Here is a 17,834-nt window from a genome sequence, read left to right on the forward strand (position 1 = left end):
GCTCTCTGCTCCTGAGCTTCAGATTCCAGTGTAGGTTTGCATCCTTCAAGAGTCTCTGGCATGATGGGACAAATCTGAGCTGGAATGGCAGGAAGTGGCTGGTAAGGCCCCAGTCAGTGGCCTGTGAGTGTGGACAAGTGCACACCAAACTGGGCACACACAGCAGGGCTGGCAGGACTGGCCAGCTCACCCCAGCACTGTCTCAGCACTGGCATTGATTTCCTGCTCTATCCTTCTGGCAGGACAAGGAATTTGCACCCAAACACACCTGGAGCCTCTGCAGAGGCTGGATCATGGAGCTGGGCTGGCAGGAATGGGATCTGCTGGGATCCCAGGGCTGTTGTGCACAGCAGCTCCTGCCCAGCTGGGAGAGACAGGCCTGTCCCCATCCGGGGACATGAGGGAGGTGTTCATTCCCAGCAGTGTGTGCCACACCTTTTTGGCAGCCCCAGGGATGGATTTGGAGACAGATCACAAATGCAGCACTTTGGGCACTCCCTGTCACTCACCCAGGTGGGAACTGGCTGTGGTAGAGGTAAGAAGAGCCAGCAGCACCCCAGGGTGGGGCACAGACCCTGCCCCACAGCATCCCAGGTGGGACATCAGCCATCCAAGCATCCTTCTGCTTGTCCCCATGGTCTCTGCTCCCTCCTCATGAGCCATCAGGCCTAGGACAAGGCTGGAAGGAAGCTGTGGCCCTGCTGATGCCCTTCACTCCCGGCTGGCAGTGCCTCCCTCCTTCTGAGAAGCTCAGCACCAGTGCCAATGCTGGAACCCCAAGGGAAGGAGCCTCCAGTCTGACTTCCACACATAACCCTGGAGCTCCCCTGGGACTGTGCCACTGCCTTTCTCTGGCCCCCATGCCCTGCCAGCCGTGTGTGACAGGCTGCTCCTGCCTTCAGAGACTTGTGAACCCCATCAGGAGTGAGTGGCACAGGAGAATCTCTGTGGTTTGATAAGGAAAAGCAGCCCCTGATAAGCTCTGTGCCAGCCCTTCCTAGCCTGGCCCAGGGGGTGGCTGCAGTGCCAGGAGGGCACAGCCAGCTCTGCTCTATGGCCCACTGGGTCCCATGGGGTGGCAATGGTTTCTTTTCTTTGCACCCCAAGGTCACCACTGCCACGGTGACTCCAGGGATGGGCACCTGAGCTGCCAGGCCCCGTGTTTGTGGGGAGATCCCCCCTGTCTCATGAATCCCACTCAGGACCTACCACAGAGCTGAGCCCATCTGTACAGAGCAGGAGAAAAATGGCCAAATCTTGGGATTGTTTCTGACATTCCTCTAGCTCAGCTCCGATGGGCTGGGCCAGCATTTCCTGCTCTTCTGATCATCCTGGAATCCGAATGATGCTGGGAGAAGGTGAGACAGTTTGAAGGGAAGCAGGAGCATGAGCAGGGCATGTTTCACACAACCAAACTCTTTGCTGGCACCAGTTAAAGGTTGCATAACCATCCAAAAATGCCTTATTTATCACTGTGGTGTTAAATGCTCAGATCACACTCCACATCCTTTTAAATTTTCAGCTTTTTAGCTGCTCCGAGTCCTTCACCCCTCGCAGATGACAACCACTTAGGAAAAAGAAATCTTTATTTTATAGGGTTTTTTTTGTATACTTGTACACAAGTAAAATAAAATGCATATCTATATATACTGCAATCTTGTGAAGGGGAAGGCAGCATTCTTTAACAAATGCTGCCCGTAAACGTGGTGTGAAGGATGGAATGGAGACAGAAAATCTGCAAGAGTCATCAACATAGGATTAAAACAGCATCAAATCCATTACCTCTGCAAATGGGAACCTGCAACATTGTTCAGTGTGATGGCGAGTTACAAACAGATTTTAGACATTCTTTTCAGAGCATTTCTTACACTTTTTTTTTTTTCCTGTAAATAAACCATATTTCTTTACCATCTGCTGTAGCAAAAGCTGCTTTGTGGGCAAGTGCAGTTCCGAAGACCAAAGGTATAATTCACAGGTTTCAGGACAAATAAATTATGTACACCTCAGCATTTGTCTTTTTTGTTTGTTTTGTTTTTTGTTTGTTTGTTTTAATAAAGGCATCCAGTTAAGCTTTGTGTAACAAAGCTTTCTCACGGTGGATGGGAGTCCTGCTTTTGTTTGCAACATTTATGGAGGTCAGCAAAAGTCGAGTATTAAAGTGTGATCAACCCAGGAAAAGAGTTAACTTTAGCAGAATAACAGTAAGCTCCACACCAAGGGGGGGATCAAAAGGCTTAGGCTGAGCTGTAACGTGGAGCTGTTCCCCTGCTGGGTGAGGCGGCACTGGGCCTTTGATCTGTTCTTTTTAGAGCAGCCCTGCCTCTTTTTGGTTGGGACTGTGGAAGGTTCAATGGGCTCTAGAAATTCGGGTCTCAACTTGGTCAAAGGAGGGTCTACAATGCTGGGGAAGGTCCCAAAGGGGGAATCATTTATCTGCTTGTTGCTGCCATTTTTGGAAGGGTCTGTCTCCATGTACTTGGGCCTGGACATGTTCTCCTTCTCCTTGAGGTGGTTGTTGGATGAACGGCTGCTGTGGGAGGAGGGCCCTGCCTTGCCCTTAGCCTCGTAGATAAAAGACTTGTCCATCTCGGGCTGGCAGCACTTGGAGGAGCCGTCGTGGGAGCCCAGCGGGGGCAGCCCCGTCGGGAGCTTCCCCGACCTGGTTTTGGTGCTGAAGACGCTGGTGCGGATCTGGTTGAAGGAGTCCACGCAGCTGTCCAGGTCGGAGCTCTGCAGCCGCTTGAGGTCCCGCCCGGCCAGGCGAGGGGGCAGGTGGCACTCCAGCTCCGAGGAGGAGCCCTTGAACTGCTTGAACCAATTCCAGAGCGAGCGCGCCTGGCAGTCGCAGATCCACTGGTTGCCGTTGAGGCGCAGGTACTGCAGGGACACCAGGGGGGCCATGGTGTCCCCCGTGAGCACGGTCAGGTTGTTGTTGAACAGGTACAAGGTCATCACCTTGCCCAGGTCGTGGAATGCGCGCCGGTGCACCAGGCTCACCCTGTTCTGGTGCAGCAGCAGCCGGTCCAGGTTGATCAGCCCACGGAAGACGTTCTCTGACAAGCTCTTGATTTTGTTCCCGTGCAAAAACAGGTACGTGAGGTTCGCCAGGTCGATGAAGGTGTCGTCCAGCAGGATCTGGAGGTTATTATCCTGAAGGTAGAGGTACTGCAAGGAGAACAACCCCCGGAAAAGCCCTGTGGAGAGCTCCAGGAGCCCGCAGCGATCCAGGTGTAGGGTGTGGAGGTGCACAAGGCCCCGGAAGGTGACGGGGTTGATGGATTTCAGGTTCGTGTTGTCGCTGAGGTCCAGCTCCTCCAGTTTGGTGAGGCCGTAGAAGGCCCCGGGCTCGATGAGGCTGATGTTGTTGGAGTGGATCCACAGGATGGTCATGTTGCGGCAGGAGGTGAAGCTGGTGGCCCTCACCAGGGTGATGCGGTTGTTGTGCAGGAAGATGCGCTGGCTCTGGATGGGGATCTCGGTGGGGATGGCTGTCAGCCCCTGCTGCTGGCAGCTGATGGTGATCTTGGGTTCACTGTAGCATACACACGCCCCGGGGCAGGACTCTGCTTCTGACGGGATGTTCAAGCAAAGCACCAAAATCAGCAGTTTGCTTCCTGAGGAACGACAGAAACAGGGTGGGAATTAGGCAGGGTCATGGAGAGCACTTCTCTTTGCAGAGGAGCCTGAAATTCCCCCTCCGGGTGTGGCACCAGCAACCACAAACAGATGCCAGGGAAGCCAGAGATTAAAATGCTGGATTAAAAATGGGATTCAACTCAAGAGCTTAAATCAATGTACACTTGTAGAGATGGAGTCCCAGCACCTCCTCTGCCCTGCACCCCCGGGACGTGAAAGAGAGGGATCAACGCTTTGGATTTGCACATCCAACACCAGCCCTGTTCTCATGATCTTACCTGTGAGCAAAGGGAGCAAATTCTGGGGCATTTCCCTCTGCCAGGGGCACGCCTGGCACAGCTCAGCCACTGGAAAAGCTGGGATGTATCAGGAAACTCCAAATGCCACCCCAGCAGTGCCACCAGCTCCTCCCTTTGCAGGGTCACGGAACAACTCTTCCAAACAAGCAGGTGTCCCTACACTGCTCTCAAAACGTAACTGTGACTTTCCACAAATAATTTTGGACTGATTTGATCTCCTGGGAGGAATAACTGTGAGACATTCCCAGAATAATTTTCAGGTCAGACCTGCCTGGAGAAGTCTCAGGGCCAAGAGGATCCTTTCCTTCTCCTGCTCAAAACAGCCACATATTCCTGTTTCCTCTCTCCCCATTTTTTTTCCTTTGAACCTATGCAGCCACCGAGGAAGAGGAGGAAACAGCAGAATTTTCTATTGTGCTGTTGTAGGAGAAAGTCACGTGCAAGGCTTCAGTCAGGGATCCCACCAAGTGTGCAAGGCAGAAACAGATTCCATGTGTCCCAAGCATGCTGGCAGCCTCATGGGGCTGGAAAATCCTGGAGAGGAACATTTTTTTCCTGATGATGCCCACCCACTTCCCCAGGAGCTGGGCTGCACTAGAATCCCAAGGAAGCATTTTGGTTCCCCACATTCCCCAGCTGGGGAGCTGGGAGTGAGCCTGGAGGGAGGGAAGGGATGGACAGAGCAGCACCTTCTCCAAAGGAACCACGAGGGTCCCTGAAGGTCCTGCTGAGAAGAGCCAGGCTGTTCCCTGCCCTGGTGGGAAGGGAGGCAGTGCCAGCAGTGCTTTCCCAGCAATTAGCAGCCAGTAATTAGTCTGATTCCTGCAAATGGGAGATAAAATGAATGGACAACAGCCAGAGCAGCAGGAGGCTCCATTTGGGAATGCCACATGGGAACAGGGACGCTGTTACTCCTTCCCAGCTTGTCACAGCACCTCTGGCCACAGGACATGTGCTCCCCGCTGGGAATCTCGAGCCTAGGGACAAGAGTGGCTTTGCCTTTCTTGTGGGAGGTTTTGCTGCTGTTGTGGGAGGGTTTTGCATTTGAAAAACTCCAAACATCCTTCTGAAATGTTGGTGCCTCATTGCAAAGTAAGGTGGAAAAGCAGTGTGCAAAAAGCCAGAGGGGAAAGCCCAGCAGTGCAGAATGGGATGAAGTGGGGAGACTGGAGCCACATCCAGCCTTGCAAATTCGTGGGGGGAATCTGAAGGCAGTAGCTGCACCTCCCTTAGAGCCTGGCAGGTGCTCACATGGCCAATGAAACCACATCAAACACCAAGAATAACCAATTAAATCACACAGAAACCTCACCAAATCTTTACTGAAAGAATAACAATCAGAAAAGCCAAGGTGGGAAAGTCTCTTTCCTGCAAGAACAGGCCGAGATCCCAGGTTTGGGTGTCAGGCTGGTCAGAACGATTCTCCGTGTGTGGTTAATAAATCTGATGTGATCCAATAGTCCAATACAGGCAGGAGAGTCCCATATATCATATTCCACAAGGGATAAAAACCCCAGCTCAGCATGCAGAGATAATTGGAGCCTGATGCTATCAGCTGCTGAGCAACCCTGCAAGGCAGAGTTTGAGTGCAGTGTTGTGACACATTTTGGCTGCCTTGTCATGTTTTGACGTGTCACGTCCCATTGCACGGAGCACAGTGAAACGAGACAACTGAAACTCCCTGCTGCAGCCATGGCAGACCAAGAGCAGCCTCCTGGGAAATTAAAACAGTGCTGGCGACTCTCTGGCCATCCCTCTGCAGCTGATAATGAAACCCCGTGGGCAGAGAAAAGGGACTTTCTGGAGCCTCTCTCATCAGCTCCGTGACTGGAGTGATGGGGCTGGGGGTGACACCGGAGCAGTGGGAGTCACCTCCTTATGCAACACCTCCCATTCCAGCAGAACAGCTCGGACTGGGCACTGGGGCAGGATCCAGCTGTCCCCAGGCTGCTCCTCCCTGCCACAACCTGGGGAAAATCCAGCCACAGCCTGGGTGCATCCCACAGACCTTAGGAATAAATGGGAAGCAGCAGAGGGGATGCAAAAACCCATTCCCAAGTGAGAGGAATTGCAGTGACACCATGGCTGTCCCAGCTCCAGCCAAGGGCACAATAAATCCATGTAAATCCATGTAAACCCATGTAAATCCACGGGGACACAGGGAGAGAGGAGAGGACAGGAAGCAGTTGGCAGAGGACGAGCCATGAGCCTCTCCGTGCCCAGGTTATCCACAGGAGCTCTGTTCCCGTGGGAAGCTCCCAGGCAGGCAGCAGGGTCCTGTCTCAGCTCCTGGCTGTGCCAGGGCTGGAGCACTGTGGCTCCAGGAGGGAAGGGGCACATCCTGCTCTGCTCCAAGCCTCAGGATGAGCTCTCCCTGTCCCACTCTGAGGCTCAGGCTGAGCTCTCCCTGTCCCACTCCAAGGCTCAGGCTCAGCTCTCCCTGTCCCACTCCCATGCCCTGGAGGCTGCCAGCAGCAGTGAGTCAGTGGCACTGAGAGCGCTGCCAGCCAGCAGCACTGGGAAATTAATTACAGCAGGGCCAGGCTGTGTGCTTTAATTAGGGACCTGGTGTTCATGAGCTGCCCGGATTAGCTCCTTCCACTGAGACAATTCCTGTCAATCATCCCCCAAAGCCTTTTTCCAGTAGCTTTCCCGCCGTGCAGCTCAGCCGTGTCCTGACTGATCCATGACACAGCCCAGCCGCTGCCAGTCCCCACCAGGGCAGGGCCAGGGGGAAGGGCAGGAGGGGATGAAGCTGTGGGAAGCCAAGGTGACACTTTTGTCCCCAGCCAGGCTGAGTGTGTCATGACAGAGACCCCAGGGACCCTGCCATGGCTTTCCCTGCTGCTCCAAAATCCTTCACTGCAGTGACTGGTGTCCAACCAGCAGCTGTGCCTGGTCCCAGTGTGTCCCAGACCCCAGTGGCCACCAAGTGCCACTGCCAAGAGCCATCCAGACCTTGCACTGGCATATTTTAATTTGTTTTCCTGTAGCACTGGGTTCAGCTTTGGCTGTGAGCTCCTTCCTTTTCCAGGAAAAACATCCCCAGCTCTTGGACAAGAGGACAGGAGACATCCAAGCCAGGGTGGACAGGGCTTGGGTCAATCTGGGGTAGGGGAAGGTGTCAGGGAGTGGAATGAGATGAGTTTAAAGGTCCTTCCCAACCCAAAGCATTCCAGGATTCTGTGATTCACAGCTGTCACGAGGAGGATGGAGGTCAGAAGGTTCCCTTTCTGCCCATTCCCAGAATGTGCCATGCTCAGCTCCCAGGGAGGAACAGCATCCTCCCTTCACATTCCAGATAAATCCATCCCAACTTCTCCTCTGCAGCGAGCTCCCACCACCACTGGACGCTGGATCCTTCACCTGCAGCTGGACTCATCCACCTCAGTGGACTCATCCATCTCAGTGCCCATCCCTGAGGAAAGGGCTCTTGGAATGACACCCGGCCCCTCCTCTATCAGCTGAGAAACCATCCCTCCCTCTTTCATAACATCATTAAAACTTAACCCGAGCGTCAAAGCAAAACATGAAAGATATTCCAGGACCTGGAACCTTCAGTCCTTCCAAGACTTTGACTTTACCATTTGTTCCTCCGGAGCCTTCTTCAAAGCCAGAAAGCTCCTTCAGTGAAGCTGCAGCACTTCCCCTTTGCCATCCCTGAGCGTTCTGATTCATGGAGCTGGAAGCAATTAAAGTGGGTCCATTATCTGCCTGTCCGCCGCTCCCCCGGGCCATCGCCTTGGCCAACGTGGCCATTGGAAAGAAAAGGCTCCGGGGGCCTCCAACAGATGCTTTGCAAACTCTTTTTTCAGGAGGCCAAAGCGAGCTGCAATGTGGTGCCCTTTCCCCGCTGCTCTGCTCTGCCCTCGATTGATTTGGAGATATTCTAATGTGCCTTTCCTGCAGTGAAGGGTCAATAATCATCTGAATTCGCTCCTGCTCGGACAGAAAGGGAGCACTTTACAATACAAAGCCTTTTGCTGATGCACACGGCGTTTTGCCTTGGTTTATAGTAGGGACACACTGGAGCTGCGGAATTCCCCGCTCAGAGTGGGCATCGTTTGAAATTCCACGGGCATCGTTTGAAATTCCGCACTTGGCTGCTCCTGGTGCCTCCTGCTTTGCCCTGTGGCCAAAGGTGGGGCTGTGCCTGTGCCACAGGGAAGAGGGCAGCGCTTTGATGCATTTCCAGTGCAGGTGAATGGAGAGGTCAGTGAGGAAGGACAATCGGCTCGGAGTAGTCTGGAGGTTCCCTCCCTTCTGCTGCGGAGAGGAAGGATAGAGCACGATGGTGTGGGAGGAGACGATGGGGGTGAAGCTTTGCCGCCCTGAAACACCCGGGATGGGCACCAGAGTCACAGCTGCACACTTTCTGGGGCTGAAGCAGGTCCTGGGGCATCTCTGCATCTCCGTGGGGATTTTGGGGTGTCAGACACCCCTCTTAGGTGGGCCAGGCAGAGAGGTCACTGGGGTGAGCGAGCTCTGGGGTTCAGAGTCGCTCCCCAGGCTCTTCTGGGGATGCTCCACAACCAGGGGCTGGAGCTCAAGCCCCAGCTCACACCAAAACACTGATGATGAATCCCAGTGGCCTAAAAACAGGGAGCTAATTCCCTTTTGGACATCCCTGGGGGCCTGAGGCAGCAGGAATGGTGTGGGCAGGTTGGGCACAGCTCTGTGTGAGACCTGTGCCAGCCCTGCCTGGAGCTGCTGGGAGCAGCAGTAGGGGCAGCAATTCAGGCACCTGAACCCCACCCCTGACTTGTCCCTGATCCCACATCCTCTGGGACTGCATCCAGACCCATTAACCTTTGTGACTGAGGTGCTGTTCCTTGTCTTTGATAGCACAGCCCCTCTGGAACATCCAGGCTGTGCCCTGCACAGGGTTTGAGCAGGAAAAATCCCAGCTGGGGTCAGGGCTGAAAGGTCGTTTCTGTAATGCATCCCAGCAGGGAGGCAGGCAGTGGATGTGCCATCTCCTCACTTCGGGTGTTCATCTTTCCCTCTTAAATCACACTCCCTTAATGTGATTTTTGGACTTAATATTGCAGGGATATTTTGAAGGGAAGAAGGTTAAAAACGAGTTATAGCTTGTGCAATTCTTCCACTCCATCCCCCCAAATCTCCAGGGGGGTTTGAATGCTGAATCTTCAGCATTGCTCGGGGCTGAGCTCCACAGCTCATCCCAGGAGCTCAGGGCAGCACCAACCTCCCCTGGGACAACCCCATCCTTTCCTGGCATGTGCCAAAGCAGCTCCCACTTGTGGGGCTCCCCTGCCCTGTCAGTGGCTCTCCCTCACTCCCAAAATTTTGGCAGCAGCCTGGATTTAGCCTGAACATTTGTTCAGGGTTATGCTTTTGGTGCTTTGCCAGCATTTCCCTCGGCAGCAGCAGGGAGAGGAAGGAGAAGGGGAGAGTGAACGGTTTGTATTTCAGCCCATTTGAATGAGAACTTGACAAGGAGCAGGAAAATTAACGTTTCTTCTGTAGCCAGAGGGTTTTCATCCCGCTGAATTCCCAAGGCTTGCTGCAAGGCACAGGGGTGTGAGAGCTGCTCAGAGAAAAGGTCACCAGAACCCTTCAGAGGGGAAATATCACGGGAGTCATCAGGTCCCTGGTTAACAATAACAATTATCAATTATTACAGCCCAGGAGTGCCCTGGGAGGCCAGGGAATGGGAAAAGTCCTGATTCCAATAAAAGAAGGGGAGAAGAGCTGCAGAAAGCCAGGCCAGGACGTTTGGGCTGGGCTGAGGTAGGATCCAGGAGCAGACAGGCGTGGGAATGCAGCTCTAAATAATGGGAACCTCTCCCTGGCACCTTCTCCAAGCCTGGGCAAAACACTGGACTGAGGCAGAGCTTCCCTGGCTCCTACCACACATAAAACCTTATTTCCCTTTTTCAGGATCCTTCCAAGCCCTAGGCCCTGTAGGAATGCTGCCCCAGAGATTTTTGCTCTATTCCACAGATTTTCCTCTTCACTGCAGGGGTGGGAGTACAACACTCGGGGTAGCTTGGACCATGGGAGGGTGAGGATGGAATTGGGCAGGGATTTAGATGGAATTTTGCAGAGCTTCAGGTGGAAAATTGCAGAGCTTCAGGTGGACAATTGCAGATGGAGTTTTGCAGAGGTTCAGATGGACTTTGCAGAGGTTCAGGTGGGGTTTTGCAGAGGTTCAGAGGAGGTTTTGCAGAGGTTCAGATGAGGTTTTGCCGAGGTTCAGATGGAGTTTTTCAGAGGTTCAGGTGGACTTTGCAGAGGTTTGGGTGGACAATGGCAGAGATTCATAAGGAATTTTGCACAGATTTAGGTGGATGGATGTGGAGGTTTAAACAAACTTATGCAGGGGTTCAGATGGACTTTTACAGAACTTCCACTGCTTCTCTGGAAGTTACATTTTAGTACCTCCCCTCCCTCACAGGGAACAATGAATAAGGGCTTGGCCAACCCACACAGGTTAAAGATGGTATTTAAAATTATTTTCATGAAATCAGGAATAATCTTTGAGGTTTTTAAGCACTGAAAACCTGACCTAGTTATCCCTGTTTCCTATGGATAGACACAGGAAAATGCTATGGATACACCAGCCCATTTTGCAGTGAGTGCTGCTGCCAGTGCTGTGCTCTGCCCCTCACCTGGTGGGGCTCTCTCTGCCAGAAGAGAATCTTCAGCTGTTCTCACATAATACAGGATAAATCTGCATGGTTGCCACCTGTCCTCTTGCCATTCGTGACACATCTGGAAGGGGAAATCTCCTGACCTTTTAAAGGGAGAAGATTATGAGCCTAAAGTAAAACATGGAGAATTCCAGTGGAAAAGGCCTCTTAGGTGGGTTTATTCCAGTCCTTGGCTTGGCACAGTTCAGCCCTGCTCCTTTCTGTGCAGACAGTGCAGGTCTCAGATGCTGCTGGCCCATCCAAACTCTCAGTATTCTCTTTTCCTTCCTCAGAACTGGTTTCCCCACTGCATGCAGCACTGTGGGCCTTCTCAGGATATGACCATGTCTGGAGCTGGAATAACCATGGATATGTCCAGCTCTCCTGAACACACAATGCAAAGTCTTGTTCTGGTGTCCTCTCCACCAGTGTGACATCACAGCAGCAGGCTCTGGACTCCATGGAGCACAGGGGATTTGTGGGGATTTAGCTCAGAGCAGGGGAGTTTGACTTGATCTTTTTCCAGGTACCAAATTCCACAATGGCAGTAGGAGGAGAGGGTAAAATCTCCCGGAGAGGCACAGAGCAGGGACCAGCTGTGCCAAAGGCAGGGACCCAAGGCTGTGGGAGTTGGATGAGAGGCAGAAAAAGCTCAGTGTCCAAAGGGAAGGTGAAAGCACGTGGCCTGGAATGTGCATTTGGAGAACTTGAGGCACTACTGGGAAAAATGGGCATGAAAAGAGAAAGAGACTGGGCAGGAAGGCTGCAGGACAGGGGGAGATCCCTGAAAGCCTGCAGGCACTTGCTGAGCTCTGCAGATCCCACTGAATTCATTTTGGAGAGCAGCTCTGAGTAGCTGCTGTGATCATGACGCAGCTCCCAGGGCTGCACTGGGCACCTGCCAGGCTGGGCTGGGCCACAACAGCACAGAGAGCTGAGGAGGAAGAAGAGGAGGAGGAGGAGGAGGAGGAGGAGGAGGAGGAGGAGGAGGAGGAGGAGGAGGAGAGGGTGTGGTGCTCCTTCCTCACAGCCTGGGAGAACCAGATAGGTTGGGATGGCCATCTTTAAGGTGTCTTCCCACCCATACCATTCCAGGATTATACAAAATGTCACAGCTGCACTTCCTGCAAGTGACAGCCACCAATGACTAGAGTATTGTCACAGCTGTCACAGGACTGTGGCATGGTTTGAGTGGAAACATCTTAAATCCCATCCCATTCCCACCCCTGCCATGGGCAGGGACACCTTCCACTGTCCCAGGCTGCTCCAAGCCCCTTGGACACTGCCAGGGATCCAGGGGCAGCCACAGCTGCTCTGGGCACCCTGTGCCAGGGCCTGCCCACCCTCCCAGGGAAGGATTTTCCCCCCAAATCTGTCCTTGTCACACTGCCTTTTGCCAATTCCCATGGCCAAAACCCACACCCAGCCCAGTAAAGCCAAACCCAGCAGATCCTGAGAACGAGACCAGAAAAGCTGTTCCTGGTTCCAGCACTGTGCTGAAGGCATCCTGAGTGGTTCCCATCCTCAGTCTCATCCTTTCCAGATGGGATGCATCCAGCACACTGCACGAGCAGGATCATGTGTGATCCTGCCACCATTCCATCCCCACACTGGGAAGAATGAAGTGACAAAATATTCGCTGTGAATCACGAGCAGCTCCTCCAGAAGTCAGGATTATCTGTAAAATATCAGGGACAAACAGGTGTCCAAAGGAAGGAAACTCAGGTTCCTGAGATGATTTAGGTCTCCCATGGGACACAAAGGACCTCAGGAATGCTTCAAAACCTTCTCAGGAAGGAGATTTCCCTGCAGCTCCAAACCTGGCGTTGGTGGCTGCTCTGTGTGTGACTCAGGGAGAGGAGAGGTGAAACTCCAGATGGAATTTACACCTGCTCCCCCAGCCATCTGGGACTGCACCCCCTGCCAGCTGCAAATCCCACCCCCACAGCTTCTGGAAGAGCCCCCTTGCCCAAGGCAGCATTTTCCTCAGCTTTCCTCTAAAATAACATTCTCTCAGTTTTTGCTGGCAGCCCCAGCATCTGCATCATGTGGAGTGCAGGGATGAAGTTTAGGAAGGAGCCTGGAAGGGAAAGTTGTTCCAACCATCCCCCACGGCCTCAGTTTGGTTGTGTGTGTGGATGCAGAGTGAGCAAACAGCCCCAGGACAGGCAGGACAGGGAGGGGGAGAACATTCCACTCCAGCCTTAGCCACAGCCAGGTTCCCAGAGAGAGCTGGGAATGAGCACAGGACAGGGCAGACACAGGGCACTGGGGATCAGATTTCTCTGCCCTGCTCACAGCTTGTTGCTCCCCTTGTTGAGCTGGAGGACCAGAGCTCCCCAGATATCCCAAGGTTTGCCACCTGGAGCAGGGGAGGAGCAGAGCTGTGCTGTGATCTGCGAGGTCTCTACCTCAAGGTGGCCTTGAGCAGGCTCAGGACATTCCTCATCCCCCTCGGGACACCCAGCCCCTCCAGCCTGGCCATGCTCCCCTTCTCCCTCCTTTCCCCTTTTCCCTCAGCGTCTCTCCCAGCTCCTGGCACACATCCCTGGCTCATCCTTTCATTCCCAGATAAAGCTGGGACTGGTTTTTGGTGTGTGTGTGTCTCAGGTGAGTGCGGCTCACTCAGCCACATTCCCCAGCTGCACAGAGGAGCACGACACCCACAGCTCTGTAAATAAACATATTCCTCTGAAATGTGCAGCTCCACGAAGCCAAGCTGCACAAGGACACAACAGGCTGCTAATTATCCAACTTCCTGTTTTCCTGGAAATCGGGAAGGAGCAATGGGGAAAGGAACCTGCAGCCCAGCAGGGTTTGAGCCCCGGGTGCTGGACTGAGCTGCCCTCAACTCATAACCACCCTGAGATCCCACAGAATTCCACCAGGAATTCACACCAGATTTCCATAAGCCCTCAGTTCAAGGTCTCATTGCACAGAACCGAGAGCCCCCTCCTGCTTTCCATTCCAGGTGGGTAAAAGCTCCTGTTCCACCTCCTCTCTTCCCTGTGTCCATCCATTTCCCCACTACAGGGCATTAAATGTCCATAATCACCTGTTCTCCAATGTGGCCTTAGATCCATTTGAGACCCTGCAGCTCCCAGGGTCCCATTCCCTGTTCCCAGATGGATGGCCAAGCACCTGCCTGGATTTGGGTTCCTTGTTTCCCTGCTGCCAGCCTCCCAGGCAGTTGCAGTTGCTCTGCATTAGAGCCCTGCCTTCAGCTTTATTTATCAGGGCAAAATCCCAGTCAGCTGCCAACTCCAGGGGCAGTAATTTATAGATGTTTTCTGGATCATTCATGAAAACAGGGAAATACAACAGGGTGGATGCTGAATCCTGCAAAGCTCCTGTGCAAGCAGCTTGTTCTGCACTGATCCTCCACCAACAATCGCATTTTGAGGGCTTTAAGCTGCCTGTTTCTTAATCCATTTAATAACTGTCCATTGATTCCACAGACAGGATATTCTCCACCACGGAAATCAAGTCCCTGACATAAATCTGAATTTATTATTATAATCCAGATCCACAAGCAGAGGCTGGGGGAATTTGTACACATCTCATCCATCAGGACATCAGCCCAAGCCAGGGGCTTGCTGGCATTGAGGTGATGCCACCAATAAATAATTGTGACAGCAATACCTTTAAAAGTTATATCAGAAAAAAAAGAGAAAAAAAGACAACTAGGTTTAGAAAAAAAATCTGGGAAATATAGCAGTGGAAATTATTGGTATTTCATGGAGTTGTAGAATCAATACAGTTGGAAAAGCCCTCTAAGATTTCCAAGTCCATGTGTCAACCCAGTGCCATTGAAGCATGTCCCCCATGCCACGGGTACACTTTTCTGGAGCCCTCCCAGGGATGGTGACTCCCTGGCCAGCCTGGGTGCTTTCCCAGGTATTTTCCTCTGGGTTTCTATACCTTTGATCCTTAGTTCTGTTAACATCTCTTTCTCCACAGCACAGATCCCGAGCTGAGCAGCCTCTCCTCACCTCTGGGGCTTTCACACTTGCTGCTTCTAGCCTTCCCTGGTCTTCCCTGCCTCTGGGAATCCTCTGTTTTTCAGGTTTATAAGGAATTAGAACCAGATCTTGTCAGCAAGTTCTGGCCATGCTCCCACACACGCTCCTTAGAATGGGGCTGGAGCACCCATCCATGTGGGATTATTGTCCATAAACCATCCTGGTGGATGGGCTCTCACCCCAGCTGGGCCTCCCTCTCCACAGACAAGTTGTTGAAGCATTCAGGATCATTGCAGAGGAAAGAAAAGATTTCCTTGAATAAGAACAGTATTTTCTCCTTTCCATGGGAGCTGTTTGTCCCCAGGACTGGGTGTTCCTGTCACCCCTCCATGCCCAGGGGCAGGGCCACCTGTCCTTCCTCTCCCACACCCAGCACACAGGGTCAGGCGTCCCTGGGGCTCATTTCTTAATTGAAAGAACCAAACCAGGAATTTGATTGAAGACAATCACCATCCCATAGCCAGGCCCTGCAAATGTCCAGGGGGACAGAGCACCCCCACCCTGCAGGTCACTCCCTCCAGCAGAGGCGCACTTCCCCTAAGTGCCTGTTAATATTTCATGGGACTAAGTGAATTTCTTTCCATTTCATTTGCCATCTTTGTTTAATTCACCTCCTTCAGCACGGAAGGGAGACCAAGGACCAACTGCTGATGTGGGGGAAATATGATTCATCTCATCAAAAGAATGAACTCAAGTGAAAATAGGAAGAAATTGGTCAAATTATGAATAGAAATTACAGCAGAATCACAGAAATGCCAGTGCAAAGCTCAAACATGCAGGAGTAATAACATCAGGCACCCAAATGGCACCTCATGGGTAATATATTCATTTCCAAGCAGAATATCCCATCTCTTCCAGCCTGGAAAAGCCTCATCCCAGTATAGTCACAGGATTTTTTGGGGGGGATTTCTCATATAATGCAAGTCGAGGAAAAAGAAGAGTAAATCTTGTGGATTTGAAGGCAGAAAAAAAATCTCCTTGTGTCCTCCTGCTCTTTTTTTCCTGGCAAAGTGAGAGCCAACTCTCCTTTCCCTGGGGAAATCATTTGTGGAGCTCCTGACAGGAGCAAGGACAAGGAGCACAAACCCTGCTGGCTCCAGTGGGAACTCTCCAGACATCACTTCCCAAAATGTTCTTGGTGTCAGCCTTGGTTCCCAAATCTGCTCAGTATTCCCACCTCCCAACCCCAAAGCTCCACAAAAACTGCCCAGCAAATCCCCTCCCAGCCTCATGTGGGGCATCAGGCCAGGACCTCTCACAGGAAAACCAGGAATGCTTTGGAGTGAAGCTGGGAATTCCAAACTGTCCTCACCTCTGCTGCCTCTGTCTCTGCCTTCCCTTCCTTGAGGACTTTTCCAGAGTGGCCTCAGCCAATCTCCCCTCAGTTCCAGAGTCCAAATCCTACATCAATACTCATGGAAATGTTTCCTCCCAGGATGCTGCTGGTTCTGCTTTACCACCTGTGGCCTCTGCCTTCCTATTTTCCTCCTTAGCTGTTATTTGGGGTGACAGCCCCTCACACAGCCCTTTTTCTGGGAAAACAGCCCAACCCCTCTTCCCTTGTGCACAGCCTGGGCAGACCCACATGAGCACCAGCTCTGGAGGAAGGTGACAGCAAATCAGGGTCACAAAGAAACCAGGGACAAATTCTGCTCTGTTTTGTGCAAGTCCTGCCCTGATCCCACAGAGTGGGGACCAAGGGGGGGATTCTGCCCCTCTGCCCCACTCAGGTGAGACCTCACCTGCAGAGCTGCCTCCAGCCCTGGGGCCCAGCACAGGAAGGACCTGGAGCTGCTGGAGAGAGTCCAGAGGAGGCCACAGAGATACTCCAAGGGCTGGAGCCAGGCTGGGAGAGCTGAGGGTGCTCACTTGGAGAGGAGAAGGATCCAGGGAGAGCTCAGAGCCCCTTCCAGGGCCTAAAGGGGCTCCAGGAGAGCTGGAGAGGGACTGGGGACAAGGGATGGAGGGACAGGACACAGGGAATGGCTCCCACTGCCAGAGGGCAGGGCTGGATGGGATATTGGGCAGGAATTGTTCCCTGGCAGGGTGGGCAGGCCCTGGCACAGGGTGCCCAGAGCAGCTGTGGCTGCCCCTGGATCCCTGCCAGTGTCCAAGGCCAGGTTGGACACTGGGGCTTGGAGCACCCTGGGATAGTGGGAGGTGTCCCTGCCCATGGCAGGGGTGGCACTGGATGACATTTAAAAGGTCCCTTCCAAGCCAGACTGCTCTGGTTCCATGAGTGAAGCAGCAGCAGTGACCTGTCCTTGGGACAAGGGGGCCTCTTGCAGTGGCAGATGTCCCCAGGAGCTGCCAGCACCTGAACTGCAGCTGCCACTGCACCTCTCAACTCATCCCATCTCCCTGGGAAGTTTAAGTGTGAAATTTAGATGAAATTTCAGGCGTTTTTCTGGCACATGAATTCTGTTGCCACCCAGCAGTGTGAGGATGCACATTTCCATCCCCAGGTGCTGATGGAGCACACAGGATTTGCTCGGCCAGCTGGGCATGGGAGGTTTCCAGAGGTGCCCAGGGGTGTGTCACCATTCCTTAACCATTCCCAAGGCACCCAGGAGCACAATGGAGGGAGATCTGTTTGTTTTATCCTTCCAAAGCCTGGCTTGAGGGAGAGCCCAGCACCCTCATCCTGCAGGCAGGACCACGCCAAGCTTCAGTAGCAAACAGCTCATTCCTGGCAGCTCCTGCACCGGGGAATGCCTGCTCCACATCACTCCATGGAGGAGTCCCTGCTTCTGCCTGGAAAATCCCGACTCAGCGTTCAGGGGCTGCTGTATGGAGAGGAGGACACATGCTGTGACAGGCCATTGGGACCACCATCACACCCAGACTCATTAGAACTCTCATTAATGATCTAATGAGAAGGGCAGAAAATAGCAGGTTAAGCAAATCTGCCCCTCCTGAGCTGGGGAAGGTTTCAGCTTTAATGGGGATGGATAAACGTCAGGGAGGGCTGTGGCAAGAGCTGGCAGATTGTTCTAGGCTGGAAAGCTGCTCCTTGAGGGGAAAACGAGCCTGCTCATCCCCTGCCTCATCGGGAAGGGGAAAGGCTGCAGATAAAAGAGTTGTGTGTGAGGAGCTGCCAGGAGCTGAGAGGTGATGCCTGATAATGAGAGAGGGAAGGTGGGGACTTGGGAGAGAATTTTTGCTCTGAGCTTGTATTGCCAAATGTTACTCATTGCCTGGGGCTGCTGGAGCCGATCAGA

At 53.0% G+C, this 17,834-nt stretch overlaps 1 protein-coding gene across 1 annotated transcript in view; it reads right to left on the reverse strand.

Moving 5' to 3' along the window:
• Window positions 1-1,568: 1,568 nt before the first annotated feature.
• Window positions 1,569-17,834, reverse strand: part of RTN4R (reticulon 4 receptor) — a 74,389-nt gene continuing 58,123 nt past the window's right edge. Inside the window, exon 2 of the mRNA XM_014894487.2 lies at window positions 1,569-3,614. Within this exon, the coding sequence (XP_014749973.1) occupies window positions 2,188-3,614 (1,427 nt within the window). The 3' untranslated portion in view covers window positions 1,569-2,187. The remainder of the gene's footprint in view (window positions 3,615-17,834) is intronic.

The sequence above is a fragment of the Sturnus vulgaris genome, chromosome 19 (genome assembly GCF_052056855.1).
Source record: "Sturnus vulgaris isolate bStuVul1 chromosome 19, bStuVul1.hap1, whole genome shotgun sequence".
Lineage (NCBI taxonomy): Eukaryota > Metazoa > Chordata > Aves > Passeriformes > Sturnidae > Sturnus > Sturnus vulgaris.